This window comes from Rhipicephalus microplus, unplaced genomic scaffold, assembly GCF_043290135.1.
Source record: "Rhipicephalus microplus isolate Deutch F79 unplaced genomic scaffold, USDA_Rmic scaffold_12, whole genome shotgun sequence".
Lineage (NCBI taxonomy): Eukaryota > Metazoa > Arthropoda > Arachnida > Ixodida > Ixodidae > Rhipicephalus > Rhipicephalus microplus.
In genome coordinates this window covers 38,367,673-38,385,420 of record NW_027464585.1, presented here as the reverse complement: position 1 = coordinate 38,385,420, position 17,748 = coordinate 38,367,673, and the positions used below count along the sequence as shown (strand labels likewise).

At 45.6% G+C, this 17,748-nt stretch overlaps 2 protein-coding genes across 6 annotated transcripts in view; both read right to left on the bottom strand.

Annotated features, from left to right (window-relative positions):
- Window positions 1-13,134, bottom strand: part of RhoGAP68F (Rho GTPase activating protein at 68F) — a 177,953-nt gene extending 164,819 nt beyond the window's left edge. For 2 of the 4 annotated variants that reach the window (XR_012888497.1, XM_037418110.2), the window contains exon 1: window positions 12,258-13,134. Coding sequence is in view for 3 of the 4 variants with exons in the window: in XM_037418110.2 (XP_037274007.1) it covers window positions 12,258-12,315 (58 nt within the window). In the remaining variant the exon portion in view is untranslated. The remainder of the gene's footprint in view (window positions 1-12,257) is intronic. The other 2 variants (XM_037418108.2, XM_037418109.2) reach the window with 1 other exon arrangement.
- Window positions 1-17,748, bottom strand: part of LOC142783830 (uncharacterized) — a 456,044-nt gene that overhangs the window by 179,592 nt on the left and 258,704 nt on the right. The window lies entirely within an intron of this gene.

The window sequence follows — 17,748 nt, the reverse complement described above, 5'->3', positions numbered from 1 at the left end:
TGTTGTCTCTTTAGAAGACAGCACTACTGAATGCGAATATGCTGGTACCTGCATCGATTTTTCGTTCCGTAGAAGCCTGTACAGGGCAGATCTTTTATCAGGTTTTGATAAATGCGAATGTAAGTCAGAATTGTGTTTATCTTTAGCTAAAGTAACTGTACATTTAAACAGCGCTGGGTGGAATTTATAGTCAACCCAATTTTTAGGAGTATGGTTCTGGCGTAAACGTTTCCTAGCAGCCTTACGTCGCCTATACGCAAGCGTACAATCTTCATTCCACCAAGCTGAATTGGACAGTGTGCTGCCGTACTTAAGAGAAAACTCTTCCGGCTGGACAGAGTCACTTAGACACGCTACTACTGAAGCAGCTCGTTGCTGTCTGACGCGTCCTCTCAATGACGAGAGCGCGGAGTTTAAAACAGTTTTATAAATTTATAGTTGTTGAACCGTTGTTGCAGGATAGCAGAGGTGAGTTGTGGTAGCATTATTTCATAGGTAATCGGTACATGATCACTACTCGTCATATTATCAAACGTTTCCCACGATGAAATTATAAACTGGCCACACGAAAAAGTTAGGTCTAATGTTGATGAGCTTATCCCGCATAGAAATGTAACTTGTCCATAGTTATGACAGCGAAAATTATTATCCTGCAACCAATTCCACAATCTTTTGCCAAAGCCATCTGTTTTAAACCCCCAAGGAGTGTTATCCAAGTTAAGATCCCAGCCAATAAAATTGAATTTGACGAAGAATTCTTGATAACACAATCTAGGTGATCTGTGCGTCTTACTCCATTTGGGAAAGTACGCATTAATCACTGTAATCCTGTTGGAGTCAGGTAACAAACAATCTATTCCTAATTATTCACCATCCGGACACATATGTTCAAAAGTTACAGAAACATGATGACACATTTTTAAAGATATTAGGGCCAATAATTCACCTCCTCTACCTGGACGATCCAGTCTAAAAGTTCGAAAATATTTCAGAGTAAATGTTTCGTTTACTAAAAGCCAAGACTCTTGAAGTAAAATTATATTATGATTTGTTTGCTGTATGAGATAAATAAGATCTATGTAAGTGGAAGATACGGAACGACAATTCCACTGGAGGACTTTTACAGGTGCTATGATGGACTTAATATCATCATCATCATCATCATCAGCCTGACTACGTCCACTGCAGGACAAAGGCCTCTCCCATGTTCCGCCAGTTAACCCGGTCCTGTGCTTGCTGCTGCCAATTTATACCCGCAAACTTCTTAATCTCATCTGCCCACCTAACCTTCTGTCTCCCCCTAACCCGCTTCCCTTCTCTGGGAACCCAGTCAGTTACCCTTAATGACCATCGGTTATCCTGTCTACGCGCTACATGCCCTGCCATGTCCATTTCTTCTTCTTGATTTCAGCTATGATATCCTTAACCCCCGTTTGTTCCCTAATCCAATCTGCTCTCTTCTTGTCTCTTAAGGTTACACCTACCATTTTTCTTTCCATTGCTCGCTGCGTCGTCCTCAATTTAAGCTGAACCCTCTTTGTAAGTCTCCAGGTTTCTGCTCCGTAGCTAAGTACCGGCAAGATACAGCTGTTATATACCTTCCTCTTGAGGGATAGTGGCAAACTACCTGTCATAATTTGAGAGTGCTTGCCGAATGTGCTCCACCCCATTCTTATTCTTCTAGTTACTTCAATCTCGTGGTTCGGCTCTGCGGTTATTACCTGCCCTAAGTAGACATAGTCTTTCACAACTTCAAGTGCACTATTACCTATCTCGAAGCGCTGCTCCTTGCCGAGGTTGTTGTACATTACTTTCGTTTTCTGCAGATTAATTTTAAGACCCACCTTTCTGCTCTCCTTGTCTAACTCCGTAATCATGAGTTGCAATTCGTCCCCCGAGTTACTCAGCAATGCAATGTCATCGGCGAAGCGCAGGTTACTAAGGTATTCTCCATTGACTCTTATCCCTAACTGTTCCCATTCTAGGCTTCTGAAAACCTCCTGTAAGCACGCGGTAAATAGCATTGGGGAAATTGTGTCCCCCTGCCTTACACCCTTCTTGATTGGTATTCTGTTGCTTTCTTTATGAAGCACTATGGTAGCAGTTGATCCCCTGTAGATTTCTTCCAGAATGTTTATATATACTTCATCTACGCCCTGATTCCGCAGTGTTTGCATGACGGCTGATATTTCTACTGAATCAAACTCCTTCTCGTAATCTATGAAGGCTATGTATAGGGGTTGGTTATACTCTGAGCATTTCTCTATTACCTGATTGATAGTATGAATGTGGTCAATTGTTGAGTAGCCTGTTCGAAATCCTGCTTGTTCCTTTGGTTGATTGAATTCTAATGTTTTCTTTACTCTGATAGCAATTACCTTTGTAAATAGCTTATATACTACAGAGAGCAAGCTGATCGGCCTGTAATTCTTCAAGTCCTTGTCATCTCCTTTCTTATGTATTAAGATGATGTTAGCGTTCTTCCAAGACTCTGGTACCCTTCCCGTCAGGAGACACCTCGTAAACAGGGTGGCTAGTTTTTCTAACACAATCTGTCCTCCATCTTTCAGCAGATCTGATGTTACCTGATCCTCACCAGCAGCCTTGCCCCTTTGCATGCTCTCCAAAGCTTTTCTGACTTCTTCGATCATTACTGGTGGGGTGTAATCTGGGTTACTGCTAGTTCTTATAGTATTAAGGTCGTGGTTGTCTCGGATACTGTACAGATCTCTGTAAAACTCCTCCGCTATTTTAACTATCCTATCCATATTGGTAGTTATTTTGCCTTCTTTGTCCCTTAGTGCATACATCCGACTTTTGCCTATCCCAAGTTTCCTCTTCAATGCTTTGACACTTCCTCCGTTTTTCAGAGCGTGTTCAATTCTCTCCATGTTATACCTTCTTATATCGCATACTTTACGTCTATTAATCAACTTCGAAAGCTCTGCCAGTTCTATTTTGTCTGTTGTACTTGACACTTTCATGATTTGACGCTTCTTAATTAGGTTCTTCGTTTCCTGGGAAAGCTTGCCAGTGTCCTGTCTAACTACCCTGCCTCCAACTTCCACTGCACACTCCGTAATGATACTCGTCAGATTATCATTCATTGTATCTACGCTAAGGTTGGTTTCATCACTAAGAGCCGAGTACCTGTTCTGCAGCGACACTCTGAATTCCTGTACTTTCCCTCTCAGTGCTAGCTGATTTATTGGCTTCTTGCATATCAGTATCTGCCGTTCCTTCTTCAAGTCCAGGCGAATTCGAGACCGCACCATTCTATGGTCACTGCATCGTACCTTGCCAATCACTTCCACATCTTGCACGATTCCAGGGTGTGCACTCATTATAAAGTCTATTTCGTTCTTATTTTCGCCATTAGGGCTCCTCCATGTCCACTTGCGGTTTTCTCGTTTTCGGTAGAAGGTATTCAAAATCCGTAAATTATTGCGTTCTGCGAATTCTACTAGTAGCTCTCCTCTGGTGTTTCTACTACCAATGCCATAATCTCCTACTGCCTGGTCTCCAGCCTGCTTCTTCCCTACCTTTGCATTAAAGTCGCCCATCACTATAGTATACTGTGTTTTTACCTTACTCATTGCCGATTCCACGTCTTCATAGAAGCTTTCAACTGAAGCGTCATCATGGCTGGATGTAGGCGCGTAAGCCTGTACTACCTTCATCTTGTATCTTTTATTCAGTTTAATTACGATACCTACCACCCTTTCATTAATGCTATAGTATTCCTCTATGTTGCCAGCTATGTTTCTGTGAATTAGGAACCCCACTCCCAGTTCTCTTCTGTCTGCCAAGCCCCTGTAGCAAAGGACGTGCCCATTCTGTAGCACCGTATAGGCCTCATCTGTCCTCCTAACCTCACTGAGCCCTATTATATCCCATTTAACGCCCTCTAGCTCCTCGAATAGTACAGCTAGACTTCCCTCACTAGATAAGGTTCTAGCATTAAACGTTGCCAAGTTCAGGTTCCAATGGCGGCCTGTACGGATCCAGAGATTCTTAGCACCCTCTGCTGCGTTGCAGATCTGACCGCCGCCGTGGTCAGTTGCTTCGCAGCTGCTGGGGACTGAGGGCCGTGAGTTAATTGACGTAAGCATGTGGGAGGTAGTGGCCAGATACTGCACCAGGGTGGCCAATCCTTCTCTGGTGAGGGAGTGCGTTTTCGGCGGTGTTTGCCAGTGAGGCCGCACCCCAGGCCTCTTAATGCAGTTCCATCAACACGCGGATTTTTTTTTTTTTTAATCCGGTTGGGAACTGCGCGGTACCGGGATTTGAACCACGGACCTCTTGCATGCGAGGCGGATGCTCTAACCACTACGCCATCGCCGCAGCACAACAGTATCCCCACCTAAATTGTTTGTATCTTACACCGTGCTCTAGAGTCACTATATTAACTCTATTAGCCCCGAGAATGAAGTGTGGCGTCGTTGCGGTCGGGGCGATGTGACGCCATGGCACGGACTCGCCTGCTCCACCAGCTCTTGTTGCCTTTTTCTGCGCCTTCAGTGTACACGCTCTTTAGCGATACGTTGGTTGCTATTCCTCAATTTTGTTATGCAAATTTCTCAATTTACAAGGTACAAAGTTTCACAACTAGTGAAAGTTTTTTAAGTTGTGAGAATAAATGAATGGATGAATAAACTTTATTTGAAGTCCGGCAGTTTTCAGCGGGCGAGGTGGTGGAAGAGGGGAGTAACCCCTTTCCCCTCCCACTCTCCGTCGATTATTATGGCAGTGCCTGAGGTGACCGCACGACTTAATATAGTTGACTCAACTGCAGAACGCAAAACGTCCTGCTCATTGTTGGTATCAGTAATAACTTTTTTTGGTTTCAACATTGGCAAACTGGTTGGAGACAATGGAGCATAGCATCGTTTATGAATGATATTACCAAGCCTCATGTCACCAAACGACCCACTGGGCCCCACAGGGGTTGGCGTCTGAGCGCTGACGAGCGTTTCTGGGGTAACATCTTCTTGACGCCGATTATTTTGTTCATTGTCGAGATGCTCAGCTTCACCCTGGACCGTGACAGTGTGTGCAGCGAAGGAGGGAAAAAGGCTGTTTAACCTGACGGCGAGCATCTCCGTCAGACCTTCAGCAAAGGTGTTGAAAAGCCATTCCATAATCATCGGCATGGCCTTATCTATCGCTGCCGACACTGCGGAAACGACCGCCGCTTCAATTGACTCATACTGGCGCATAGCAGCAGCGTACCCCACTTCGCGGTCTTTAATGAAGGATGTTGCTTCAGACCGAGAACAACGGCGTTTCTCCATTATATCTAGAATATGTGTTTCACGTTCTTGAGCAGGGCTGCTATCTCATTACAAAAGCTTCTTTTTATTCAGCTATTAACTGTGGCATATACACACTTCAGGCATAATTCCTCATCGTTGTCAGCCACTGCATGAACGATTGGCACAAAATTCCTCGCAATAGTTTAAAGACCATGCTTCTCAGAGGAATGAGGAAAACTAGCACAGCGAATGCTGGCCTACTACCCTAAATCTTTTAATATTAGTGCTGTAGTGGGTACCCAGCAGGTGTACTTGCAGCAGTTACCCAATGAGTGTATAGAAAAGACTCTGAAAGGCCGCTCTTCTAGCTTTCGCTGTGTCTGTGGTGCGCCTTCCACGCAGGCCTGGCGTTTTTTTGCATCACCGACAAGGCTGACATGCCCGAACACCATTTCTCAAGTCAGTGTTCATTCCAGGCCACACCAAATGTTCACTGACGAGTTTCTGTGTTTCTTTAATACCAAGATGGGAAAAGGAATGAAAATGCTCAAATATTCTTTGCCTCAGTGTGAACAGTACAAGAGACCTCGGCGAGTCAGTTGACATGTCTCACGCTAGCGTTAGGTAGTGCCTGGTCTGTGTTCTGTGTCTGTCTGTGTCAGTGTCTGTCTGTCTGTGTTCCCTAGAGGCTTCCTGACGTTTTGCTATGGCTCTCTTAACTTCCTCATCCCACCAACTCTTGGGCTTGTGTCTTCTTTTCCGGGGTGACTTGTCACATGCCTTAGCAAGCTCTAGCTCAAATAGTCTAATTAGATCCGTGTATATCCACACTGTTTTATTATCCTCAGTGTTTACTTTCTCAATTTGTTTAGTTGCTATTTCAATTTGCCTTTCTGAATAAAAATTTTTCTGTAGTTGCTCATCTTGTCTCCTTCTTACTTTCACTGCTCTTCCAAAACTTAGCTTGATATGTTTGTGATCACTACCCAGACTTCTGGAGCCACCTTCATCTATGTGCATTCCCCTGAGCTTACCATACATCCTATGTGACATCAGTGCGTAGTCTATCGTCGACTGCAGCCTTCCTACCTCCCATGTTATTTGCCCTTCACACTTCTCAGTACTGTTGCAAATGATCAAATCATGCCTTTCACACATATCTATGATCATTTTGCCGGTTCAGTCAGTATACCCATCTATATCTTCTATGCGCGCATTCATATCTCCTAGTATAATTATCTCACACTATCCTTCTAATTCCTCAACGTCCTTTGATATACACTCGACCAATGCCTGGTTTTCCTTTTTGGCCTTTGCTCCTGTACACAAGTACACCAAACCAAGGAGTGTCATTTGCCCTGCCACTTTCTCTTTTAGCCATAAATGTTCCTTGCACTTCTTCTTGACCTTTCGCCAGCCTATACAATTATGAATGAATGCCCCAATACCACCCCCCTCCCTTCTGCCTTCTGTTCTATTACAATATTCCCATACGTAGTCCGGATTGCAAGGTGGTTGCTCCATGTCACGAAGATGTGTCCTCACAACCCCATATACCATCAGTTCCTCCTGCCTCAACTGCTTCTTCTATTTCTTCCCACTTTAACCTATTCCTGCCACCCTGCATGTTAATGTAGCCTATGTCTGACTTAGCTTGGCCCTTGTGCTTACGTCGATTTCTTCTCCCACAGACTCCGTGTGGCTCAAATATTTGTGCCCCTTTAGAACCCTCTTCGGCTACACTGTTGACCTCAGAGCTCTGGTCCCCCCTAAAAAAGCTGTGGCTTGACGAACCATCCTATTACCAACCCTCCTGCCCGTCGCACCACTGTAGTGAATGCCATCCTGTGCAAAAGGGCGAGCACCGGGCTTGTACACGTCTTGGTTTACTTCCATTACGCTGTATCTGAGTTGCCGGCTCACACCCTTGATCACACTGTTGGCCTCCACTACCCTCCTTTCAGTCTCACGAGACTGCCCCCAGACTTCTGGGACTGTGCATAGGGTCACATGCACACTCCAATAGGCTTCTCGGAGCTTACGCCTCCCATCCTTTAACTGTCTTTGAAGGCTCTGTTCCTTGCCCTTCAACACATCATTGAGCCCAGCATGAATAATGACGAGATTTTTGCCCTTCATGCTGTCTTCTACAACCTCCTGAGCTTTGGCCCAAGCATCCACCATGCCCTTCCTTGACTGGGCCTCCACCCTCACTCTCCCATCTTCCTTCAATGTCATGAAGACGCCATCCCTAACCCTGGCCACGTTAGAGTCTCCCACCACCAGGACCCTTCTACGCTCCAATCGCTAGCTTCCTGTTTGTGATTGCACCCCTGTTTGCTTCACCTGTTTCTTTTTCTACCGTCTATCCTGTGCTCCTGCCCTGCTCGCCGCGCCACAGAGCTGTATGTTCTCGGGGTTTCCGTGCTGTGGCCAGACATTGCGGCCCCCTGACCTCCCTTCTCACCTGCTCCTTCCCGCCTGTCACCACACGACAGTGCCATCTGGCAGTAATGTGAAAAACAAAAGTTTTTTAAAAGGCGGAGCCACTGGCACGGGGCAGCACCATGGGGTTTCTCAGGGACATGAAACAACCTCCTAACAATGCGGACAATGCGTGGGAATATTGTAATAGAACAGAAGGCAGCAGGAAGGGGGATGGTATTGGGATATTCATTCATAAAAGTACAGACTGGCAAAGGGTCAAGCAGGAGTGCAAGGAACATTTATGGCTAAAAGGGAGTGTGGCAGGGCAAATGACACTCTTTGGTTTCGTGTACTTGTGGACGGGAGCAAAGGCCAGAGAGGAAAACCAGGCAATGGTAGAGTGTATATCAAAGGACATTCAGCAGTTAGGAGGAGAGTGCAAGATAATTATACTAGGAGATATTAATGCACACATAGAAGATAAAGATGGGTATACCGACCCGACAGGCAAAATGATCATGGATATGTGTGAAAGGCTTGATTTGATCATTTGCAACAGTACGGAGAAGTGTGAAGGGCACATAACATGGGAGGTAGGAAGGCTGCAGTCCACGATAGATTACGCACTGATGTCACATAGGATGTATGATAAGCACAGGGGAATGCACATAGATGAAGGTGGCTCCAGACGTCTGGGTAGTGATCACAAACGTAACAAGCTAAGTTTTGGAAGAGCAGTGAAAGTAAGAAGGAGACAAGATGAGCAACTACAGGAAAATTTTTATTCAGAAAGGCAAATTGAAATAGCAACTAAACAAATTGAGAAAGTAAACACTGAGGATAATAAAACAGTGTGGACATACACGGATCTAATTAGACTGTTTGAGCTAGAGCTAGCTAAGGCACGGGACAAGTCACCCCAGAAAAGAAGACACAAACCCAAAAGTTGGTGGGATGAGGAAGTTAAGAGAGCCATAGCAAAACTTCAGGAAGCCTCTAGGGAACACAGACATGCTAAGCAGCGGGGTGAACCGACAGATGATGTTAAAAGAAAATGGGAAATCTTTCTAAGCTATAGAAGGGATGCATCCCTTCTGATCAATAAAAAAATTAGAAGAAAGGGAGCCCAGTGGTTGGCAGAAGTAGATAAAAAAGACAGAAAAGCAGCTGCAAAATTTCGGAACCATCTAAACTCCCTAAGAAATGAGACGAGCCTAGAGCAGATGTTTATAACTACAGCTCAAGGTGCTAGGCTAGAAGGGGACGAAGCTATTGAATATATAAGAGCAAGGGTGATAGAAAAATTTCAACAAAGAAGTGCTTTATGCACCACTATAGACAAGGATGAATCAAGTGGCGCAATGGCTCCATTTTCACAACAAGAGTGGGAAAGGGCTGAGAAAAGGGTTCCTAGTAGTACATCAACATGCCCAGAATATGCTGATAAAGACATTAGGTCCGAAGTCTAAGCAGGCTTTAAGAGAGGCAGTGAGCAAAATAATAATCGATGGAGAAGTTCCCGATGGATGGAAACTTAGCAGGATGAGCATGATCTATAAAGGAAAGGGAGACAAAGCTGACATAAACAACTACCGTCCTATAACAAAGACATCAGTGGTCTACAGGCTGGCGACGCAGATTATAAAGGAAAGACTGCAGGCATGGATAGAGGATGAGGGGGTGCTGGGGGAACTGCAGAATGGGTTTCGGAAACACAGGAGGTTGGAAGACAATCTGGAAGAATATCTATAAAGGTAACAAGGTAATTATAAAGTGGGAAAAACAGGTATCCAAGCCTGCAAAGGTAAAACGGGGGCTTAGGCAGGGGTGTCCCCTGTCACCCTTATTATTCATGATGTACCAAGGATTAGAGGCCAAATTAGAGGGAAGTGGACTGGGCTTCAACCTCTCTTTCGTCAAACAAGGAAAACTCATTGAACAGGCACTACCAGCATTGATATACGCCGATTATATAGTGCTAGTGACCAACAACAAAAAATATTTGCAGAGATTGATGGACATCTGCAGTAATGAGGGAGATAGGTTAGATTTCAGATTTAGTAAGGAAAAATCAGCAGTCATGATTTTTAGTGATAATGAAGGTAGTGAGCTTAGAATACAGGAGGTCACGCTAGAGGTAACAGATAAATAAAAATATCTGGGCGTAAGGATAAGCAATGGGGCCGAGTACCTAAGGGAACACGAAACATACGTGACGACTAAAGGTAACAGGAATGCAGCGGTAATGAAAAACAGGGCACTGTGGAATTACAATAGGTATGATGTTGTGAGAGGAATATGGAAAGGGGTCATGGTTCCTGGTCTGACGTTCGGCAATGCGCTCTTGTGCATGAGATTAGAGGTTCAAGCAAGATTAGAAATTAAGCAACGTGGAATAGGTAGGAGCTCACGGAAATAGACCAAATCAGGCAGTACAAGGTGATATGGGATGGACATCATTTAAGGGCAGGGAAGCTAGCAGCAAGATAAAATTTGAGAAGCGATTGAGAGAAATGGGAGAGGAGCGTTGGGCTAGGAAGGTATTCAGCTACTCGTACATGAAGAATGTCGATACAAAATGGCGGAAGCAAACCAGAAAATTGACTGGTAATTACTTGGAAAACAGCAGGGGGCCAAACCAAAAAGAATTATCGGTTAAGAAGAAGGTGAAGGAAGCTGAGACCGATATGTGGAGAATTGACATGATTAAGAAGTCCGCCCTAGACATCTATCAAACTTTTAAGCCGGAAATTGCCAAGGAAAGGATCTATGATAATACTCGGGGTAGTTCTCTACTGTTTGAGGCCAGGACGGGAGTATTGCGAACCAAGACATATCGGGCCAAATACGAAGGGGTAGACATGGTATGCAGTGCGTGTGGAGAGGAAAAAGAAACTGCGGAACACTTGATAATTTTCTGTAAAGGGCTTCACCTTATACTTCAGGATGATGGCGCAGAGTTTTTCAAAGCACTGGGGTTTAGGGACAGTGAGGGCAAAATAGACTTTAAGCGGGTAGAATTAATTAGAAGGAGGTTATATGATTGGTGGCTAAAGTCAAGGCACGAGTGAAAATTAAACCCTGCACTGCAAAGTACGAATCCTCAACCTCACTATTTGAGGGAAAAAAATAAATCTAGTTTTTGGTTCATTAAGTATTTTTTACGGCTTGGTGGCGCTAGCCACGGCCCGATATAAAGGGTACAGCCATATCCATCCAGTTACAACCCCTAAAAATTTTAGCGAAGTGTAGGAAACACCCGCTTTTTTATCATAGTGTTGCATTATCAGCGCAGCATAATAAACACTTTGGTCTTTAGAATTACATATTCATGCATTTTCTAAATAAGAAGACACACGGCCTAACAACTGTGTATTGACGTTGCGAATCAAATACGCGCAATATTTGCTTTTTTATTGACAATGTTCACAAGTATGAACGCAGCCACCAGATCGATACAGGTAGGTGTTGACTAAGGGGGTTAAACTTGCACCGGACGGCCGAATTATTGAACAAACACCAACCGAGAGACCCAAATTTTTGCATTGAAGTATCCCATAAGATCAGTCTTTAAAAAGAAAAGCAGTATTTGTGCCGTTGCTTCTGGAACGCGGCACGTCGAACATCGCAGTGCCTTCACCAAAGTGATCGGCTACGGTCACACACAGCACACTGTGTCGAGACATGGACTATGCAGGTGGTTCAATTCATCCGATGAGACAATGCAGTACCTTGTTCTCTTATGACAATTAGCGTAAACAAGTTGCGTACACAAACGGAGCCACCGCCGCTGACTATGCGTATTTCAAGCAGTCGCGCTTAGAGATTATCAACCAGGCTCCTTCAATTGCCATTTATACACTTTGTCGACTTAAATCCCGACCTCTGAGGGCTCTCCCGATCCCCCCCTTCCCGGAACCCCGCAATCAAGAATGGTGGGAACCAGGGCAATCAAGGATGGTGGTGCAAATTGCACATTACGAAACAAGCCCCATAACTTGAGCTACTGGCCGTTTAACGCGAGTTTTTTCAGATTACATAAATTGGTTTAATGCGAGTTTTAAACTGTTGTGATTATTTCACCACTGGTTTACTTGGCAGATTCCGACACCTCCGAATGTTCTAAATGTAACTGTAATGCGTCTCTTTCTCAATAAAGTAACTTGCAACACTGCACACTATACACTTGTCACGTATGTGCTCCGTGGTTTCACTTTGCGAGCAACCTCGCATCGTCTTTCGATCGGAGGGCATGCTGTCGCCCACGCGGAGATTAAGAGAACGGAGGCGTTCGCGCGTCACACCCAAATGCTGTAGTACCGTTACTTGCGAAAACCTTACACGTACATACACGCGCAGCTGAGGTCGCACGAGCAATCATCACGATGACGCGCATACTCTCCACCCAATCGACCCCAAACAAGAGCTTTCGCGCGACGTCAGCTGATACGATGGAATTCACACAAGCTGGTCGGGAATTCATGGAGTTGTTTCCGACGAGGCGTTTAATCCGTACGTAAGCGGATGTTTTGATCAGCTTAGTCCTAGCGACGATGCACCAGCGTGATGACCCACCTGACAGCCGCCGACGGTTCCTCCGCCCGTTGAGGCGAACCGGGGAGTCTTCATCCATTCTGTTTTAACACTCAGCGCAGCATCCGAATACATTGGCCTTCATCGCTGTATCCGCACGAGACACACATGTGGAATCACCACAACACAAACGCGACGGCTGGCTAGTTGTTGCAACCTGGACGGTCGGACCGTCGGAGGAAGGAACGCAAAGACGGATATTGCAATACACCAAGGGAATCCGCGCACACAGGGGCTCTTCGATTTTCCACTTCTGGACCGTCGGAGGAAGGAACGCAAAGACGGATATTGCAATACACCAAGGGAATCCGCGCACACAGGGGCTCTTCGATTTTCCACTTCTGGCTACCCGCAGGTTGCGAGAGCCAGCCGCGCTCACAGAACACCTACTGTACTGGCGCGCTCGTTTTTCTCGGGTTGCTCCCCCCCCCCTCCCCCCCCGCGGCGCACTTCCGGTTCTTTTCTCCGTGTCGGGTTGGATCACGGAGGAAGGAAAAAGGTTTCCTCCGTGGGTTGGATGTTCAGCGACCCGCGGGGAGCCCCAGGGTCGCCAGACGCTTCCAGAACAATTTAGTCGTGGACGCTTTCTGGAAGGTTTTGGGCAGGTTTCGGGCTAGCAGACGCCGAAAAGGTACGATGCGCGCTCGGTGTCATCTTTGGGAAAACTCGATGGACCGTAATGTGGGCGCTTGAGGACGGCACCTTCGCTTGTCATTACGCGTGGCGTTATCTTCTAAAGCCTGTTCTGCCTTGAGAGATGAGGCGATTACAATTGGCAGCGAGTGTTTGAAGCTACTGTTCATCACATTTGTTATGTTTCCTGTGAAGCTTCCTCCGGTGAACAACGCGGTCATTTCTCTATGACGCGGTGAACTGTTGCCTGTTGACTGCGTCGTGCACATGTACGTAGTACCAACGCCTCCTAGATGTCCTGTACCTGCCGGATGAGCGCGAAACACCGGTCATCTGTGGCGGCACTGCCTACGTAGTAATAAGGACCTTTGTACTTGGCCTTTGTGGCAATTTTGGCGTTTGTTACTAATTTCAGAGGATTCCTTGTAATAAAAAAAGTTGTTTGTTTAATGACAACTTCACTTACGTATGGTTAGTTGTAATTACGTTTACGCCTTGTTAAAACTTTTTTACGTTATTTTTATTGCATTTACACTCAAGAAAAGTAAAAACTTATTTGAAGACATTCCTACTTGAGTGACGCCACCACTTTAGTTCCAACGACCGCTGCTTCCCAAGTGACCGCCGATAATCCGGCAGGCACAGGAAATCTAGGAGGCGTTGGAAGTACACGTTCGTAGCACCAACGCCTCCTAGATTCTTGTGCCTGCCAAATAAGCGCGAAACATATGTCATCTACGGCGGCGCTGCCTACGTAGGAATAAAAAATTTTTGTCTTGGCCTTTGAGATCGGCAATTTTGGCGTTTGCTGCTAATTTCAGAGGATTTCTTGTATTAAAAAGTTTCTTCTTGAATGAAGGCGTCACTTACGTAGGGTTAATTATAAGTGCGTTTACATCTTTTTAAAACTCTTTACCGTTAATTTGGTTGCATATAGGCCCCAAAAACGAAAAAGCTTATTTGAAGACACCCCTACTTGAGTGGCGCCATCACCGTAGTTCCGACGACCGCCGCTTCCCAAGTGACCGCCGGTAATCCGGCAGGTACGGATAATCTAGGAGGCGTTGGTAGCACGCATGGAGACAACTTCAGAGTTTTTTTTTTTTTTTTTTTCGTAGTAGTCGTTTGTAAAGCTGTACCTGCTTTCTATGCACTTAGTGAAAACGATTGGGATCGAACCAGCTCGCGCCGTCGTATATTTGCGTACGTGAACCTCTTAGAACCTCCGGCCTGACTACTCGATTGATCTTCGATGGTGATAGAAGGCCCTAGATCGCGACATCGGCTGTCATATTAACAGATTCCCTATCTCTCTGTGCGGCACTTTCTGTTGGTGCTGATAATCACGTAACAAAGGCGTTCCGTGCACTAGTACCTGCGCATTTGAGAAAAGTACGATTACTTTGGGTGCCTGAACACAAATGTTTGTTTCTAAATGAAATAGCCGATTCCTTAGCTAAGTCGCCAATCAGCGAACCAATTCTACCGCTCTGTCCATCATCCGCTTATGTGTCTGCTGCTCGATTCAGCAGACGTACGCTTCTGCAAGTCTTTAAAGGTTCAGCACTAACAAACTCTGCAGAATATCGCCATTTATTATATCCCTGGCGAAGAGACTTTTGCCACACTCGAAAACAGGAAGTAGCTATCACAAGGCTGCGTTGCCGGGTACCAAATCTAAATTTCTATAAACACAGGTCGGCTCAGGCACCTTCGCCACTGTGTGCATTCTGTGATAAGCTGGAACAATAGACCATTTCTTTTTGACCTGCAGGTGGTTTAACACATTGCGAAAAACCCTATTAGAAATACCTTTACGTGGTATTGGTATGGACCTATCTCTGCCTGTCATTTTGTCTTTTGGAGCTTGCATTTCTGGTTTCTCTAATGCGACAGTATGCGCGGCCATCCGGGACTATATTGATGAAACTAATAGGTTGACTAATTAACCAGTTTCATTATCCTAACATGTTCACATAATTATACACGTATAAAATCAGATTATTGCTCTATTCTTAGAACAAATTCGTTTATTTAAATATTTGTATGCATTACATTAAGCACCACACTTTCCTAGGCTATCGGTAATCTTTCTGTTATACCTCCATCATTCCAAACCTTAACAGTAAATTTTAAAAACACTCGAATCTTGGCCAATCCCCCACAGTGGGTATGCGCCACTAACAATAGGAGAACAACGACGACGACGACGACTGTTGGTGATGCTGGCTGGTCGCGAACGGCGTGCGAACCCATTTCCATATATGAGCCAGTAAATGTGGTATGATATTATGCGATACGGTGCGAGAAAAAAAACGGAGAATTGATTCAGAAATGTATACATCCTTTCGTGGCCCGTTTCATCGTTGGCTTTGTCTTTTTTCACCTCTTCGTAATAATGCCGCACCGTACGTACCTAGTAGGTCGAATCCTAGTAGGTCGCCTAGTAGGTCGAATCCTAGTAGGTCGAATCGAAGCCTAGTAGGTCGAATCTAAGCTGATATACATGACATTCGTTAAGTGCCACTTAGGACTGAAAAACCGGCCTAGGCAAGTTCAAAAAATGGGTCGATAACGTGTCATGCAAATGTTTATTTTATATACGACGCACACTCGTGGTACGGATACCTGCGCATATCATAAACTTTATACAAAAACGTAAGTTGGTCAACGTGTGTTTGCGACGTATGATGCGCGATAGCTGAGCAGCTATACATCTTCAGGCTCTTTTGGGGACACGATCACTTTCGTGTGACTTCTCGTCATGCTGTGCAGTGATTGATGCATGTAATAAAAAAGACGTGAGCTTGTCAGGCCGTCACCATCACGGCAGCTCACCTTGCATGGCAGCTCACCTTGCAGCTCACCAGCAGCTCACCTTGCAGTGATCGTGCGAGCGTGCGAAGTCGTACCCCAAATGCGTACGCCTAGAAGATATTACTTCAGCTTTTTGGTGAGCTTAGCTACGTATTTCCAAGCGGACGATGTGAAAAAAAACAACATACACGCGGTGCATTGTTTTGTTTGCTGCCATGACGGTAGAGTTTGTTTACGCTGGCTGTCCTGCGTTCGATTTTGTGACCTTTGGGCTGTCGCCGGGCGTGCGCGTAGCCAGCTACGTCATTTCCACGGTGGTCATTTCCTGTCAAAACCGGATGCAGCAGTAGCTTTCGGGGAGCGCGCGGGTCTCCAGAACCAACCCAGCAATCCTAATGCACTCGCTGATGGCCCTATATTTGTTTTTTCTCTTATTGTTTCTTTTGTAGCTAACATATGGCAGCGTCTCCTGCGCCGTGCAGCGGGCACCAAAGCTGTATTGGGGCTAGACCTGAATAAAGCTTTCGGCCATGTTTCGCATGAGGCAATATTGAATAATCTATCGGAAATCGGCCCAGGGGTCAGGAAATTTCGCTACATCAGATTGATTGATTGATTTGTGGGGTTTAACGTCCCAAATTTCGCTACATCAGATCATTCTTGGAGGGCCGAACCGCAGAAATTTCAATTGGAGATATCAAATCAGACTCATTCGTGTTGGGAGGCAAAGGGACGCCGCAGGGTTCAGTTTTGTCACCGTTCCTGTTTAACATCGCTTTAATTAAAATACCGCCGAGGCTGGACGAGATACCGGGACTCAAACACACATTTTATGCAGATGATATTACTCTATGGGTAAGCAGGGGTAGTGACGCGCATCTGGAAGAAACACTACAACAGGCAGTTAATATTGTCGAAGAGTTGGCAGGAGAGGCGGGACATTCGTGCTCTCAGCCCAAGTCCGAGCTCTTTGTGATTCGGGACAAACCCAGAGGGCTACATGCAAGACACTATATTCCGCCACCGCCGTTAGAGGTAAAGGTAGGGTGTAGGCCGGTAGCTGAAGCTCGAACGATTAGAATTCTTGGCCTATATCTGCAAAGTAACAGGAAGAATAGGGTGGCCCTTGAAAAACTTAAGACTACGCTCAATGCTATACTGTCAGGCTAATCAGAAGAATCGCTAACCGTAAGAGCGGGGTTAAAGAAAAAGAACTCTGTAAGCTGGTACAGGCATTTGTGCTCAGCAGGATTACTTACGCGACACCTTATATGAAGTTGGATGCTGCAGAAAAAGGTAAGGTCGAGGCTATGATCCGGCAAGCTTACAAAGCAGCGCTTGGGTTGCCTAACAACGCGCCTCAGAAAGGCTGTTAAAACTAGGGGTACACAACACCCTGGATGAATTATGGGAGGCGCATCTGGTGATGCAGCACGCTAGGCTTTCGACAACCAAAGCGGGCAGGATCATATTGGAAAGGATTGGCATTGGAGCAGAGGCTCCCACTGGGGACAATAAAATTCAGGTGCGGTGAGAGTTACATAAGGCCCTGCAAAAAAACCTTTGCCCAAAAATATGCATCCGATTCACCATACGCAGCGCAGGGAGACAAGAGCCACAGCTTTATACGTTGAGTACGGCGAGTACAAAGCGGCAGTCTGTACAAATGTTGCGGAATATAAAAACAAAGACGCTTTTGTGATTGTGGTGGTGGACAGGCGGGGACGCTTGATCGCCTCTGGATTGCTCAAAACCCGCTCCTCGGAAACTGCAAAGGAAGCGGCAATAGCGCTAGCTATAACTAATTCACAGTCGGATTTGATTTTCAGTGATTCAAAGACAGCCATCCGAAATCTGGTGAGGGCCAGAATATCGATGACCACCGCACGATTTCTGCATTGGGCCACGGGACGAGAAATTAGAGAAAAAGAAATTGTCTGGGTACCAGCACACTCTGGGAACCCTGGGAACGAGGCGGCTCACCTTCCTCCAGGGCCTGCTTTAATGTAAATCTACTGCTTTA